This window comes from Gavia stellata, chromosome 2, assembly GCF_030936135.1.
Source record: "Gavia stellata isolate bGavSte3 chromosome 2, bGavSte3.hap2, whole genome shotgun sequence".
In the NCBI taxonomy this organism is placed as follows: domain Eukaryota; kingdom Metazoa; phylum Chordata; class Aves; order Gaviiformes; family Gaviidae; genus Gavia; species Gavia stellata.
In genome coordinates, this window is record NC_082595.1 from 44608946 (window position 1) to 44622560 (window position 13615).

The 13615-nt window shown below is 40.2% G+C and overlaps 1 protein-coding gene across 2 annotated transcripts in view; it reads left to right on the forward strand.

Annotated features, from left to right (window-relative positions):
* ARID1B (AT-rich interaction domain 1B) overlaps positions 1 to 13615 on the forward strand; it is a 338897-nt gene that overhangs the window by 298996 nt on the left and 26286 nt on the right. The window contains exons 11-13 of one of the 2 annotated variants that reach the window (XM_059829664.1): positions 3137 to 3246; positions 3989 to 4147; positions 10100 to 10309. In XM_059829664.1, the coding sequence (XP_059685647.1) occupies positions 3137 to 3246; positions 3989 to 4147; positions 10100 to 10309 (479 nt within the window). The remainder of the gene's footprint in view (positions 1 to 3136; positions 3247 to 3988; positions 4148 to 10099; positions 10310 to 13615) is intronic. The other variant, XM_059829656.1, reaches the window with a different exon arrangement.

The window sequence follows — 13615 nt, forward strand, 5'->3', positions numbered from 1 at the left end:
TACAGTATTACATCATCTTCTGGGACTGATAGAGCAGCCTTTAGCAAAAAAGAATACTTTGCTGCAGTTTTACTCATGTCACTATCTGCCTTTGAGTACGTTAAATTCAGTGTGGAATAGTTAATTCAGGACCTTGACCCATACTTGCTTTTTGAAATCATTCTAGCTCTTAAATTCTTACAATAAGCCAGAGGCTAGTACTTGAAACCTGTTCACAGTACGCTACAACACTTTTTGAGTCAAGATTTCCCTGTTATTCTCCTCTCTTAAAATGTTTTATCCTTTGGTCTGCACTTCACACGCAGAATTACTAGTACCTATGTAGAAAGAGACCGTGTCTTATTTTAGCAGTTTTGTGACAATAACGGTATTTCACTGCTCAGAAAGGGTCAAAACAATGTTCTCGCTGTACCGCTTTGCTAAAAAAAGTGAAGGAACGTCTGTTTGCAAGTCGCTGGAGAGTACGTTTGCAAGAAGTTATGAAACAGCATTTCAACAGTGGATAGAAAAGTAGCTGTGGAAACACCTTAGGTAAAAGCTATAGGGAAACTAGACAACCTTGCAATTTGCTAGCAAAATCCTTGCAGTTCTCCTCTTATAGGTAGAAAGAAAGGATGTAGATAAAGTAAATAATTTAGAACAAAAAGTGAAACAGAAGTTGTGCAACTTTATTATTTTTTTAAGTGTCTCCAAATCCTGATAGTTATATTTGCATATGCCAACAAGAAATACTCAAAAGCCAAAATGAATCGGTATTTTTACATTTCTAAACATGATTAATGCAGTCAGAATACGTGTGGTAATTTGCAGACTAGAGTTACTTGCCCTTTACATGAGGTGTTAACTTAAATGTCTCTAGAAAAGAGATTTTATAAAGGAATTCTGATGGAAACAGGACTGTCAGGAGTGGGCACAATTATTATATTCTTTGTATTAGAAATGTGATGTGCCAAGATAGATAACAGTGAGATATCAGCAGAGGATTTAGCCATGCAGAATTCTGGTGAAGAAGCGTGATTGTTAACTTTGCTTTGTTTGACCTCTCTAAAGTTGCTTTAGAGGGGAAGGGTCATCTTTGGTTGCTTTGAAACTAAAACTAAGACTTCTTTTTTAGCACTTTCACAGCATGAAATGTGTTAACTGTTAAAATGGATTTTATATAACAGTTCTGCATCCCATTTTAAAACCAGACTGTGGCATACATTTGACCATTTTGTACATATATTTTAAAAAGTCTCTAAAAGAAAAATAACTTTTTTTTTAACTGTGGAATCCAAAACTAAAATGTGTTAGACTGCCATCCTTCACTTTCTAATGGTCACAAGCTGCCCCAACTCCTCAAACAGAGTATAAGGGCAAAATGCATAGAAATCAAATGCTTAGTGGATGCTGGCTTCCCAGTATCATACTGCTTGGCTGTTTCGTTGAGGTTTCACACACATACATAAAAATAACAGCATTTTTAGCTGATCCCAATAGATTTTTCTCTGCAGCTGCATCACTTGAAAAAGGCTTTTTGTTCCAATTCTTGAAGTCTTAAGTATTGCAAGTAATTTTTTTTTTCTTTTAAATCTCAGTTATGATTTATGTGTTGTGATGAGTTTAAGGGCTTGATTGGGCTACAAATGTGCTTTGAAAAAACAAGAAAATGTGCCCATGAAAAACACCGTCAGTTGAAAGCTGAATATTGAGCATACAGTTGTAAACTCACATGGCACATGGCTGGGTAGGTTTTTTTGGCAGACCCATAGTCTCAACCTGCAGTGATGCTAAAGATATTAGCAAATTAGCACTGCAGAGCTTGCCAGCGTATTCGCCAGAGTCCTGCTCATGCTCTCACTGCTGTAATTAAAACTAATTATTTTCTAAAACATAGTAATACATGAATATGTGCAATAATCATTTTGTAGTGGGCAATCTGTGAAGTTTTTTTAAAGCTTCTTTTCCCCCTCCTATCTTTGGCTTGCTATGCAGTGTGCCTGCTGCCTAGTGCGAGCCAGCATTGTCATTTTGCAGAGAGGCGTGCTAGTCTGGTAATGATCAGGTTTTTTATTTTTTTTTAACAAGGATGCTTTGCCGATTCTTAAAATCTGTAAGACTGGGATACGTATTTTTTCCTTTTTATTGCCTTGTAGGTTATTCTACCCTGTTTTTCTTATCTCAGATCCTTCTTTGAAAGAAGGGTATGAGGGGGAGAAAAAAAGGAGAGGAAGGGAAGAAAATCCAGTCTTGCGCAAATGCTGTGCACATGGTTTTCTGCAGGGAAAGAATCACCTGGTGTCTTGCTGTTGTTCTCTGGTTATTTGCATTGATTCAGTGTCATGGCACCTCCTAGCATCTGCTCTGCCCGGTATTTTCTGTCCATTTATCTGAGTGTTTCTTCTTGCATCTTTCTAGAAATCCAGGAACCCAGCAGCTCTGCAGCAATAATATTATACTTAGCACTTGCATCTTCAAATAAAAAAACCCCTTCAATTCCTCACACCCCTGGGAAGCAACTGCGTGCCATTATCAGAGAAAGACATTTGTGCGTTCGTTATAGTCCCACCTCATTTTGGCAGGAGGGGAAGAAGTTGAGTGCTGGTTCTCCAACCGAGCGGAGTTTACGGCTTGTAATTCTGTAGTTAAGGCTCACAGTGGCTGAGCCATTCGTGCTGAAGTTGGTAGGGGCAGGAATTATCTGCTGGACACTGACCGTAACACAGACATAATTGGGAAAGTCAGCCTTTTTCTTGGATTCAGCATTGCAAGCAAAATGCGCATCATTTTCATTTATGTTTGCCTGTTGCTAAAGGGAAGGTGCAGTAGTTATTAAAATAGACTGTTGTTCTGTTAAAATGTAGTGGTCAAATGTGGAGACAGTTGAAGACGACCAGCAGCATGAAGGATGGATTTTACGCTGTAGAGTGTTTGCTGTTGTTGTTGTTGCATGGTGCTTGGATTCTCCCCTCATTCATTCTTTTTTGTTTCCTCACTTCAGTTGAAGGGGTTTCCAGGTTTCCGGATGCTAGAATAACAGGACAGAGGTGGGATAACCTCTGCTTCACGTGGCGCCACAATCTCGCAGCAGGAAGTGTGTTTTTTCCTACAAAGCCAAACATAGTCATGCTTAACTGTTTCTCCTGTTTCCGATTAGCCCCTATGGGTCTTGCAGATATGATGACACCCGGTGAGTCCAAACTACCCCTTCCTCTCAAAGCAGATGGCAAAGAAGAAGGACCTCCCCAACCCGAGAGCAAGTCAAAGGTATTTACCACCTCCGCACGTGGTGTTGGTTCAGCCCGCAGAAGTCTGCTGTGTTGTCCTTCATCTTCTGGTTTTGGCCTACCCACTTCTGTTCTTTCCTGCATGCCTTTCCATTCACGTGCAATCTCTTTGTTTGTTTCTTTTCTTTTATTTTTTTTCTTTTTTCCTTCATTCTGTGGATCTGAAAGTTACTAGTTCTTACGGCATTTTAACTTGCGGGGGCAAAGCAACCCAAGCCAAAAGTTGCGTGGGGATTCGGCTGTGCCAGGTGGGTGGGAAAGAAGGGTCTTGCCTGGTTTCAATACTTGCAGCCATTCTTCTCTGCCTTCAGTTATAGCTTCCTGTTTTGGCCGCCTCAGCAGCAGCAACATACTTTAATATTTTGCTTTCCTGCCTTATTTGATAAAATAAGGTGAACAGCTTGTTTTTTTTCTTTCTTTCATAAGGGGAAACCCATGCTTAGCATTCCATGTGAGCTTGAAATAAGCATGGTGGCTTAGTGACGTTAGCCAAGCATCCAGCAAACCTTCCAAATTATACTAATTAACAATGTTGTTTTAATACCTTTTATATATATATAAAAATATATTTATATATGTGTGTCTTCTGTATGTGTCTCTCTGTTTATATATATTTTATATATAACAATTGGTCAGTCTGTTAAACTGGATGTATTTTTTTTGTTTTTAATAAAGTTTGCCCTGCCTTTGTCATATTTTTTTTTTTTATTCCTCTACCACAGGATAGCTACAGCTCTCAGGGTATTTCTCAGCCCCCAACCCCAGGCAACCTGCCAGTCCCTTCCCCAATGTCCCCAAGCTCTGCTAGCATCTCCTCATTTCATGGAGATGAAAGTGATAGCATTAGCAGCCCAGGCTGGCCAAAGACTCCATCAAGCCCTGTAAGTGGCTCTGGTTTTTTTGTTTTTTGTTTATTTTTTTGTAATTAATTATATTTTAATGCTTGCTTGTTTGTTTTGTAAATTCCTTTTCTTCATTATTTATCCACTAAACAGTTTTCTTTCTTTATAACACTGGGTACAAATTCTGCTCTCGGACACATGACTGTAAGTTCCACTGCCTGGCTTCAGTGGGGCCTGAGCATGCTTATCCAAGGGCAAAATTTGTCCCAACAGTACTTTGAAATAAGAAAGAGTAAAATTGCGTGCATCATGCAAGTGTGCTGTGTGGTAATACAGCAGTTGTTGTGAAGAAAACGTCCTTCCTGTAATGCATCAGCTTCCAAGCATGCCGACTGTGTTGTTAAGGACAATTCCATTTCTGTTCCTGGGCCCAAACTCCTTCACACAACTGACTTCGCTCTGGTTGCTGCATTTGTCTTTGCTAGGATTATTTAGGAAAAAAACCAAAACAAAACGAGAAATCTTCTCCCTTATTGAAGGATCCATCAAAGTTTGAATTGTAGACTCAGCACCATGAAAATGCTGCCATGTATATTTTTGAAACATTTTAAATTTTGAATTGTGTATTTGGAAATACAATCATGAGGTTTGCAGGGTACAGTCTAAAACAAAATTGTTTCTGATTTGCTTCATTCAGTTATTTTGAAATAACCCAGATTGTGGGTAGAAAAAACCTGATGCGTGTACGTTTTTAGAAAACTGTATTTTAGATTAATAATGTTTAGTCATTCTCATACAGGTTGTAAAGAAAAACCTGAGAGAGATGCGTGGAGCTAAAAATGAATTTCATCATATGCATATCTATATATATACACACATAGAAAATCTATATACATACACCAAAAAGAGAATGGCGATACAAGCAGATATGGCCTATGGGGAGCAAATGTCCACTTGGTCATTTTTGCTTTGTTTTTTTGAATTAGAAAAATATATGTTGTTCCTCTTTTTTTTCTTTTTGCCAAAAGTAATAATGATCATAATTTCTCTGTAGAAAAATACTGCAGTATGTTTTTGTGAGGAGTATGAAGGTTTTGGTCTGATGTTAATGTGCACTTAAAATAGCAACAATTCTGCGATAACAATTTTCACAAAGTGATACGTTGAAGAGTATGTCTCAGGACAAACAGAGGAAGGCCAATTGGAGTGACAAAGGTCTGCCCATCCAAAAACGAGACATCTAGTGAATCCCCTGAGCAGAGGGGCAGCATGGCATGAAATGCACCACCTTAATGTTCTGATGTTTATTTGGCAGCGACTTTGAGTCTCAGAAGGCAGCTGGTGTTACTTGTTCCCACAAAGTCTCATCTTTTTCTTAACAGCATTTCTGAAAGGGTGGTACCAAAAATGATGTTCGTTTTCTTTGTAGTAATGTTTTGGGTATTGCTTGTTTGGGCAGTTTTCTGGAGGAAAGCAAGAGTTACTGCACAGGCTGTCTAACACATCAAGTTCTTCCTTTACAAGGCTACCAAATGATAATGCATTCCTGAGCTCATTGCATAAACTGCATAACAAATCCTAGAGTCACTGTGAACATACGTGGAGTTTTTTCCATGGAAATATGACAAAGTATAGTGTTGGGAAAAATAAATGGAGGAAGTTTGTGCTTTCAATTTCTTCTGAATGCCCTTCTGTCCATATGCTGCCGCATCTTTAGCTTCAGTTAGCTTCTTGGTACACAGATAGGGATGCATACAGTGCTTTGGAATGATAGAAAAGTAAGTGCTGTAAATTGATGATCGCTTTTTACCTATGAAGGCCAGTGTATTGGATAACTTCATCGACTTCAACAGCAGCCTGACACAGACTGGAACGATTGATTGCAGGTGTTTTGTTACACTTGAAAACAGCCTGAATTTGTTCATTAAATCCCAAAACTGCTTCATGTGCTTCTCCATTCCAGCAGAGGATAAAAGCAAGGGTGAATGGTCTGTGATTCACTTCACAGTAGTCCTGTGATCCTGCTAAGTGAATCCTCTCTTTCCGCAGTTTTATATGGAAGCGAGGCATGAGAAAATATGGAGAGGGAATCGTTGAACAATATGTTTTGAGGGCTCTTTGGGTACATAGGTAAAAGAACACTTCTGCTATGCTAATTTTGCCCATAATGTGCATCCCTGACAGTGGGGAGGTGGCTTTACAATTCTTTAAAAGAGAATTTGCAAGCGTGGGTATGAACTCTGCAGGGTCACTGCGACATGAATAGAACAGTAGGTTATGAAAGCCCCATTAAGTGCTGTTCGCTGTCCATGGGTACACATGAACGTGACAGTGAATACACTTGAATAGTACTATATCTCCAGGGTGCTAGCTGTGAGGGATCTGCAGAGTCCTTCCGGAGGAAAACTTGATAGAGGGTTGTGTCCTGCAAAAGCCTCTGCCAGAGGTTGGACTTCGGCAGTTTTTGCTGCCTGTGTACACGCACTCTGTTCTGTAGTAAAATAGGTCTACATAATAAGTATAATACTGGCAAATTCTTTACTGAAGTGAGGGAAGTGAAGGGTAGATAGTTCTATAAATATAGATGCTTAGAGATATGTACAGAAACAACTACCCACTGCCTTAATGTGAAAAGAACTCCCACAGAAATTTGTGTTGCTCTGAAGGATTCTGCAGACTCACCATACAAGAGTCTGTGTATAATACAGTTTTAATGGGTGGTAGGTGTATTGAAAATAAAGTATGGGGTTTGACAAATTTAATATGAGAATTGGCTTTGGTGTCCGCATACTTAGATGTGGTATTTTAAAATCAGCCATTTAAACATGGCCAGTGGTATCATGTAGAAGAATGCTGGGGATTGAGGGCAGAGTAGGATACAACTAAATTGGTAAAGGTATGTGCCACAGGCTTGCACCAGCATTCTTTTATCACCGAAATTGTCAACAAACTTAACAGAAGAAAAGCTCGTGATCTGTATTCTTCTAGCATCGCCTGGCAAGCGCTCATTTTAGTTAACAGTCTGCTAATGGGGTCATTTTGTAATAAACCCTGATTTTCTGAGGGTTAACATTTACCTATGGGCAAATTTAGACATCCAGCTGAACCTGCCCATGTGGAACTGAAGTTTGTGTGTAGACTAGCTTACACATATCTGTCATTTTTATATGTTTACATTTGTAAAAACAGGGAAGAGAAAAAGATCTTTACTCTTGAGGAATAACATTCTTCCCTCCAGTGCATTCTTCTAAAGTTAACATTTCATTTTAGAAGAAAATTGCACCCATTTTACAAAGCATGACAACCTGAAAGCTCACACAGTAAGAAGTACTTCTTACCTTCTGTAAGCTGTGAAAAGTTTTCAGATTATGCTGTCATTTTAGAGCCTGCTGCCACACTGCTGAAAAGCAGCATCATTTGAGACGTATAGTAGAAAAACCCAGAATGAAAAATTCTTAACTGGTTCCCATTCTGCTGTGAATCTGATTTGAAAAAGAGAACCTTACCATGTGAAAATGAAAATGTAAAACTGGTAAATCTGAACATTCTTAATCGTGAACTACCATAAAAGTGAGATAGAAACTATTTTGTTGCCTCATATGTTAGAATATAAGCACATACAAAATTCGCTGGGTAAAAGCTGAAATTTCCCACCTTCGTTTTTATTAGAGTTCTGAGGCATCATAAGTGTCAGATTAAAATTAATGCTGATGAGCAGTAAAGTAACTTTGTTCTTACTGCGGTTGGTAGCTCTAGTTTGTTCAGCTGTTCAAGCCTATGTGATCATGTGTCTGTTCTCACTACAAAATCAAATTAGTAGCAACATGATTTGCCTACTTCCCTCTTTCCACCCACCCCCCAAAAAAATCTTTGACAGAGTATATTTGTTGAAAAGAGTTAAACTGATAAACACCCAGATACATAGCAAGTGATGCTTAGAGTAAACTGGTTGCCATTGCAGAATCAGTTTGTGCTTTCATTGCGTAATCTGCAGGACTCACGTCAAAGTACTTTCCTGCCAGCCACTTAGTATTAGTAAAACAAATTCAGCCCTGACTCTGACTTCAGTAGGAGTTGTAACACATCTGAATCTGGCTCGAGTAAATTCAGGAGTGCACCTCATTTTCTAAGTAAGAAAGGTAATAATATCTGTCTGCAGGACGGACTACTGTGAGGAAGTTACAGTATCAGGAAGCAAGGCAGAAAACTTTACAGGAATATCCATTCACTGGAAAGAAGAGCAATGGCTCATGGAACTCCTGGGTCTCCCCCCTTGGCTTCACATCGCTCTTCTCCAGCGTTGCCAAGTTTCAGCTAATGGCTGGAGGGAGATACAGATCCTGTTATTTTTTCCAGACTAACATGCAAGATGAATGGTGGCAGTGCTTTTAAAATCATTGGCAGTTGGATGCTACCCCGCTGCATCTTTCGTGGTGTTGAGTGCCAGTCCTCACCAGCACTATGTGGGGACATGGACAAAGTGGGTGGTTCTGTAGCATCCTGTAGCATGAGGATTCTGTAGCATGAGGTGCAGCTAGGGTCTTCTGTAGAGATGATCAACTAGAAATAAGTTCCTGTTTACTTCAGAATAGTGCTGTCTCCTGTTCAAAGTAAGGAAAAGTCAAAGGAGGGAAAGAGTGATTGACTAGGTAAGTTTAAAGAAGTGTCTACTGCAGTCAACAACCAAGTTCAGGATTTTACTCTAGAGTCATAAAGGATATGTTTCCCTTCATATATTTGGCTCCTTTCCCAAAGTTTTCTATCAGTCTTTTTCTCTTGTGTTTAGTTCTGAACCACTCCCATCTTCCACTGCTGAGCAAATCACTTCACCTTCTGCAAGCAGGAGGGTCTTTCTGCAGTAGCAGCAGCCCTTCTCTGCTGTCGGCTCAGAGGCAGCTCAGGTAGGGTGTAGTCCGTCCACACATGGCACACAGCCCAGCTCACAGACTTACATTGCACGGAAAAGATATGGTGAGGGGTTACAGCTTGTGTAGCAGACTCAGTGCTTTCTGCCATCTCCACTTAGAGAAGAGAACGGCATCAGGATAACATGAGCTTTCATGAGCTATAAAGCCCAAATGGCAGTAGGAAAATGGGTTCACTCCTCCACTTCTGCCACATGAGAAAGTATTCTGCTCTTTCCGCTTCTTTCACTTTTGCTGCTGGTGGTTCAGGTCTGATCACTGTGCATCCCTGGTTTTCCCCAGGTCATAATACACATTCTCTTTGCAAGGTAGGACATGTGAGATGGCTATCTTCCGTCCTCTTTCAAGGGAGGGGAGTAGTAGCTATTCATAGTCATTATTGGCTCAGGCAGCTGATGGACAGTTCACAAAGAGTATTGCCACTAATCTCCTTGTACTGTAGGCACTCCTGCTCATCTTGCTTTTTGGCCAGCAGTGGTGTGAAGAGGTAGTAAAGCATAACCATTTGTGACTCTCTAAAGAGAGTACTACTCCTAGGTGTACTAGTTTGCCATGATTCATGCTTCAGGCTACTTTTGTGCAATTCCTGTTCTGGAGGAACACTTTCAGGTTTTCTAGCCCCTTTTTGGGGGCAAAGGAGAGTTGGTTTAGTTTGGTTTTAGGATTATGTAAACTTGTGTGGGACAAACTTGTTCCTAATTTTACCCAAATCATTGCTTACAAAGCACTTCCAGATAAGTGGATGAGAAGCACTATGTGAGAGCTACCTCTTCTTAAAATGACATGAGGCAACATCAGAAACTTGCCTTCTGGGATCCAAAGTTCATATCAGTGAAAGAAATAAGAAAATGGGGAGTTTGGGCCCTTTATTTAAAGAGCTGAATTTTCCGTATATGGACAGAATGTACTGTTTGTGCCTGAACTAGTAGCCTTCATTCCTGACTGTTGTGTGATAGCTTTAGTTTGTTTGACATCTTCTCTTTTTCAATGTTGTGAGTTTCTTACTTTCTTTTCCCTCCCCCTCCCACCCTTCCCCCCAACTCTTTTTTTTCTTCTTGCGATTTAGAAATCAAGTTCTTCTACCACAACTGGAGAGAAGATCACAAAAGTCTATGAACTAGGAAACGAGCCAGAGCGCAAGATGTGGGTAGATCGGTACCTCACGTTCATGGAGGAGAGGGGCACGCCTGTGGCCAGTCTGCCAGCTGTGGGCAAGAAGCCCCTGGACCTGTTCAGGCTCTATGTCTGCGTCAAAGAGATTGGAGGTTTAGCACAGGTGAGAAGAACTGCTTGAAAGTGAACCTTTTGAAAAGGCGATGAGCATTTTTTTCTAGAGTATTTCCTGCTGGTTGCACCATTACATTTTCAGCCCTGACATCATTGTTGAAGAAAATAGAGTTTCGTGCTTTAATATTCGTTTGGTGTTCATTTTGGGCTGCATAATTGACCTAAAACTCTAGAGTTTGAATCAAAATTGACCATTGCTATAGGCAGATGAACTTGTTACCTGATCAGGGGAATCCAGTAATGCCACTAAGAGAAGAGGAGAAGGCCATTGGATCAAAGTTACAAGTAAGAAACACATGATAGAGCTGAAGGGAAAAGGAGATTTTGAAATCCATCCTTCCCAGATAGAGATACTGCCTCTAGGACAAATCAGTTCGTCTCTCCAGAGAAGTGGCAGATATATTCTTGAAACACAGTCCTTAGTCCCAAACCTTTCATCTCTGAGTGTCTCTGTATGGTACATTTGTTTCTTAGACATGGGCTGTGCTTTCCCTGTGTTTGGAAAATGCTTACAGGATATTTTGGGTTGCCTTACAAATGTAATGATTACAAGGAAAAGGTGAATTTCTTAATTGAGATGAAGGAAAATGAAAGCAGGAAGAGCTGAGAATAAAAAAGTCACAGATGGGAGAGAGAAGCTTTGGTTTGTGTTCTCACCAGTTAACTGGAAGTTTTGCAAAGGGATGTTTGGACATTACTTGTGAGTTCTGTAAGACTGACCACCACAGAGCAAAACTAAATGTTTCGTTGTCTAGCACCATCAAAAGGGAAAGCAGGAGAAAATGGTCAGTATTTGCAGCCTTAGATTTGGTATTCGAAGTCATTGGTCCTTGCCTGATGCTTTTACAAAACATCCCTTGCATCTAGGAGATCACTCTGGCTAGGTGCTACAAGCTACTGTGAAGTGCTGAGACCCATAATTTCTGTGGATTTAAGGATGTTTGTGGATGTTCAGTGCTCTGCAAGATGAGGTCTTAAACATAGCTATGCAGATAAATATGTATGTGCAATATTTAATATAAAATAGATAATATTTAATATTAAAATAGATACAATTTTACACTAATTACAAAATCTGAACTCAAAAATATAGCAACAAATTAGATCCTCAGAAAGTGAGCGCATTTTAATAATCTATGTGGTTCATAGTTCATAGTTCAAGTTCAACAAAAATATGTCTAACATCAATTAGTACCATTTTCAATGCTATTTTGAATAGTACACCTCACAACGTAGGATTTGACTACTGAATTAGATCATTGGCCCTTCAAGTCCAGAGATTTTAGCTATTCCTGTTATTAAAGGAAGGCAGAGAAACCTAATACAGTTCACCTTGCCAGTTGTTAAATGCTGTATATGGATAAGAGATGTTATCCTGACATTTTTAGTGATCAGCTCATGCCCCCCAGCATCATAAAGATTTGATTACTTTTAGCTCAGAAACTTTATTACAGGTAAATCGTATCATGCAGCTGCTCTGCCTCATACAGCGTGATTGTGCCCATAGTATGACTCTTAGCATGAAAAATTAAGCAAGATGGGGGGCAGATGAGATATTCTAGAGAGTCATTCGTGTTTTCTTATTATGGAAATTTATTTTATTTTGGGACACTCCATGTTGATTTGCAGTGACAGACATTATGCATTGCCAAAGAATAGATGCTGTTCACTTAGACTGATTTTTGTAAGAGCTTGAGTTACAAATATTGTGCTGCAGTACTGGTAAAAACTGACACTGAAAATAAAGGCTCCTGGTTTTGCTCATGTGCCCACGTGAATGATCACCATGTTTATCTGTTTGGGACTACTGAGAGATGCAGAGCTTTGCTTGCTGAGGTTTATTTAATGTGTCTGTGTGATGCTCTCTTAAAGCTGTTGCTCCAACTGCTGCACTCCACATCTCATGATTCTGCCCGGAGAGTGACAGGGAGTGGAGCTGTGCGGCAACGGTGCATATTCTCTGTCTGAGTAGTTGCAATTGATGGGGTCCCAACATGAATAGACCAGCTGTTGGCAGTCTTCTTTTAAATGCCAATATACCGGGCATTTACGCATGAATGTTTCTGTTTGCATTATGCAATGTGTTCATTATGCACCACTTAGCTGTAAGTCAGTAGGCACACAGGGCTGTGTAACTGGATTTCAGGCCTCAACAGGGGCAGTTTATGAAAATATCGTCTCCTTTAACTCCTGGGTTCTTGCGGGATGTACCAGAGAAATAAAAACACTTCACATAGCCATACCAACCTGCTTGCTATTAATGCTATCCCCAAAAGATCTTTGCTGACTGGCAGCAGTTACGGTGTTATTAAACACTGAGAGAAACGTAAGAAATGTTGCCTTTGCTGGCATGCGGGCCTAGGAACAGTTACGGCTAATGATAACCTTTGTAGCTCTACCAGTTAAGTTGGAGTCATTAAAATCTCAGGCTTCAGGGCAGGTAGCAGTCACAGCCCACAAGCACCAGGATTCTTCCCCAACAAAAACTGAGATGCTCAGACATTTAAAGCCCATTTGTTTCAGTGCTGCCTCCCCTCCTTGGATCATACCTAGCAATTGCACAAGTGGTTGAATGAACTCTGGGGCATCAGGTATTACAGCAAAAACACTGGCTGCTGTGAGTGGTACAGCTGAGCGAGCCAGTGGCCTCATCCAGGATGACAAATGAACTTCGCTGTTATTACAGATCAGCTGTGTTTGAGGAACTCATGAACAGTCTTTCAATATTCTCAGCCTCACACAGCAAACAAGACTCGCAGCGGAGTGGTGCAGTCAGCACTGTAATACAGAGTATTGCTGGACTAGCCCTGTGTGTTTGAAGTCTGCCTTAATTAATTAAGGGGCCTCACTTCACTCTGCCTCTCATCTAGCCAAAGGATCATTGATCTGTCCCTGCAAGAGGCCTTAAAGTGAACGGACTTGAACCAGGAATTATAGGCTGAACTGTTAGACAGCTGGTGGCTATTTTGAAGAAAAAAATATTTTTCATATCAGTGCTCAAAAACACTTAAATTGTAGAATAACACTGTTACTGCTTTCTAAATTAGATTTTAGAAACTGCTTTTTAATTAGAATGGGGTGGGTGTGGGTGGGTGTCGGACAGAGGGAGAATGAGCGTGCATTTGCTTGGAGATGGATTGCTAACTGAAGAGCATAGGCCCTGGAACAGTGCAAGGCATTTAAAAGATGCACCATGCAGAAGACTCTCCACAGCAAAGCTTTTTATGTAGCTATCAGCAGGTTTCTTAATGGTTTTATAACTGTAAATGCTGTGTATGCATTACTGCGTGTGGGA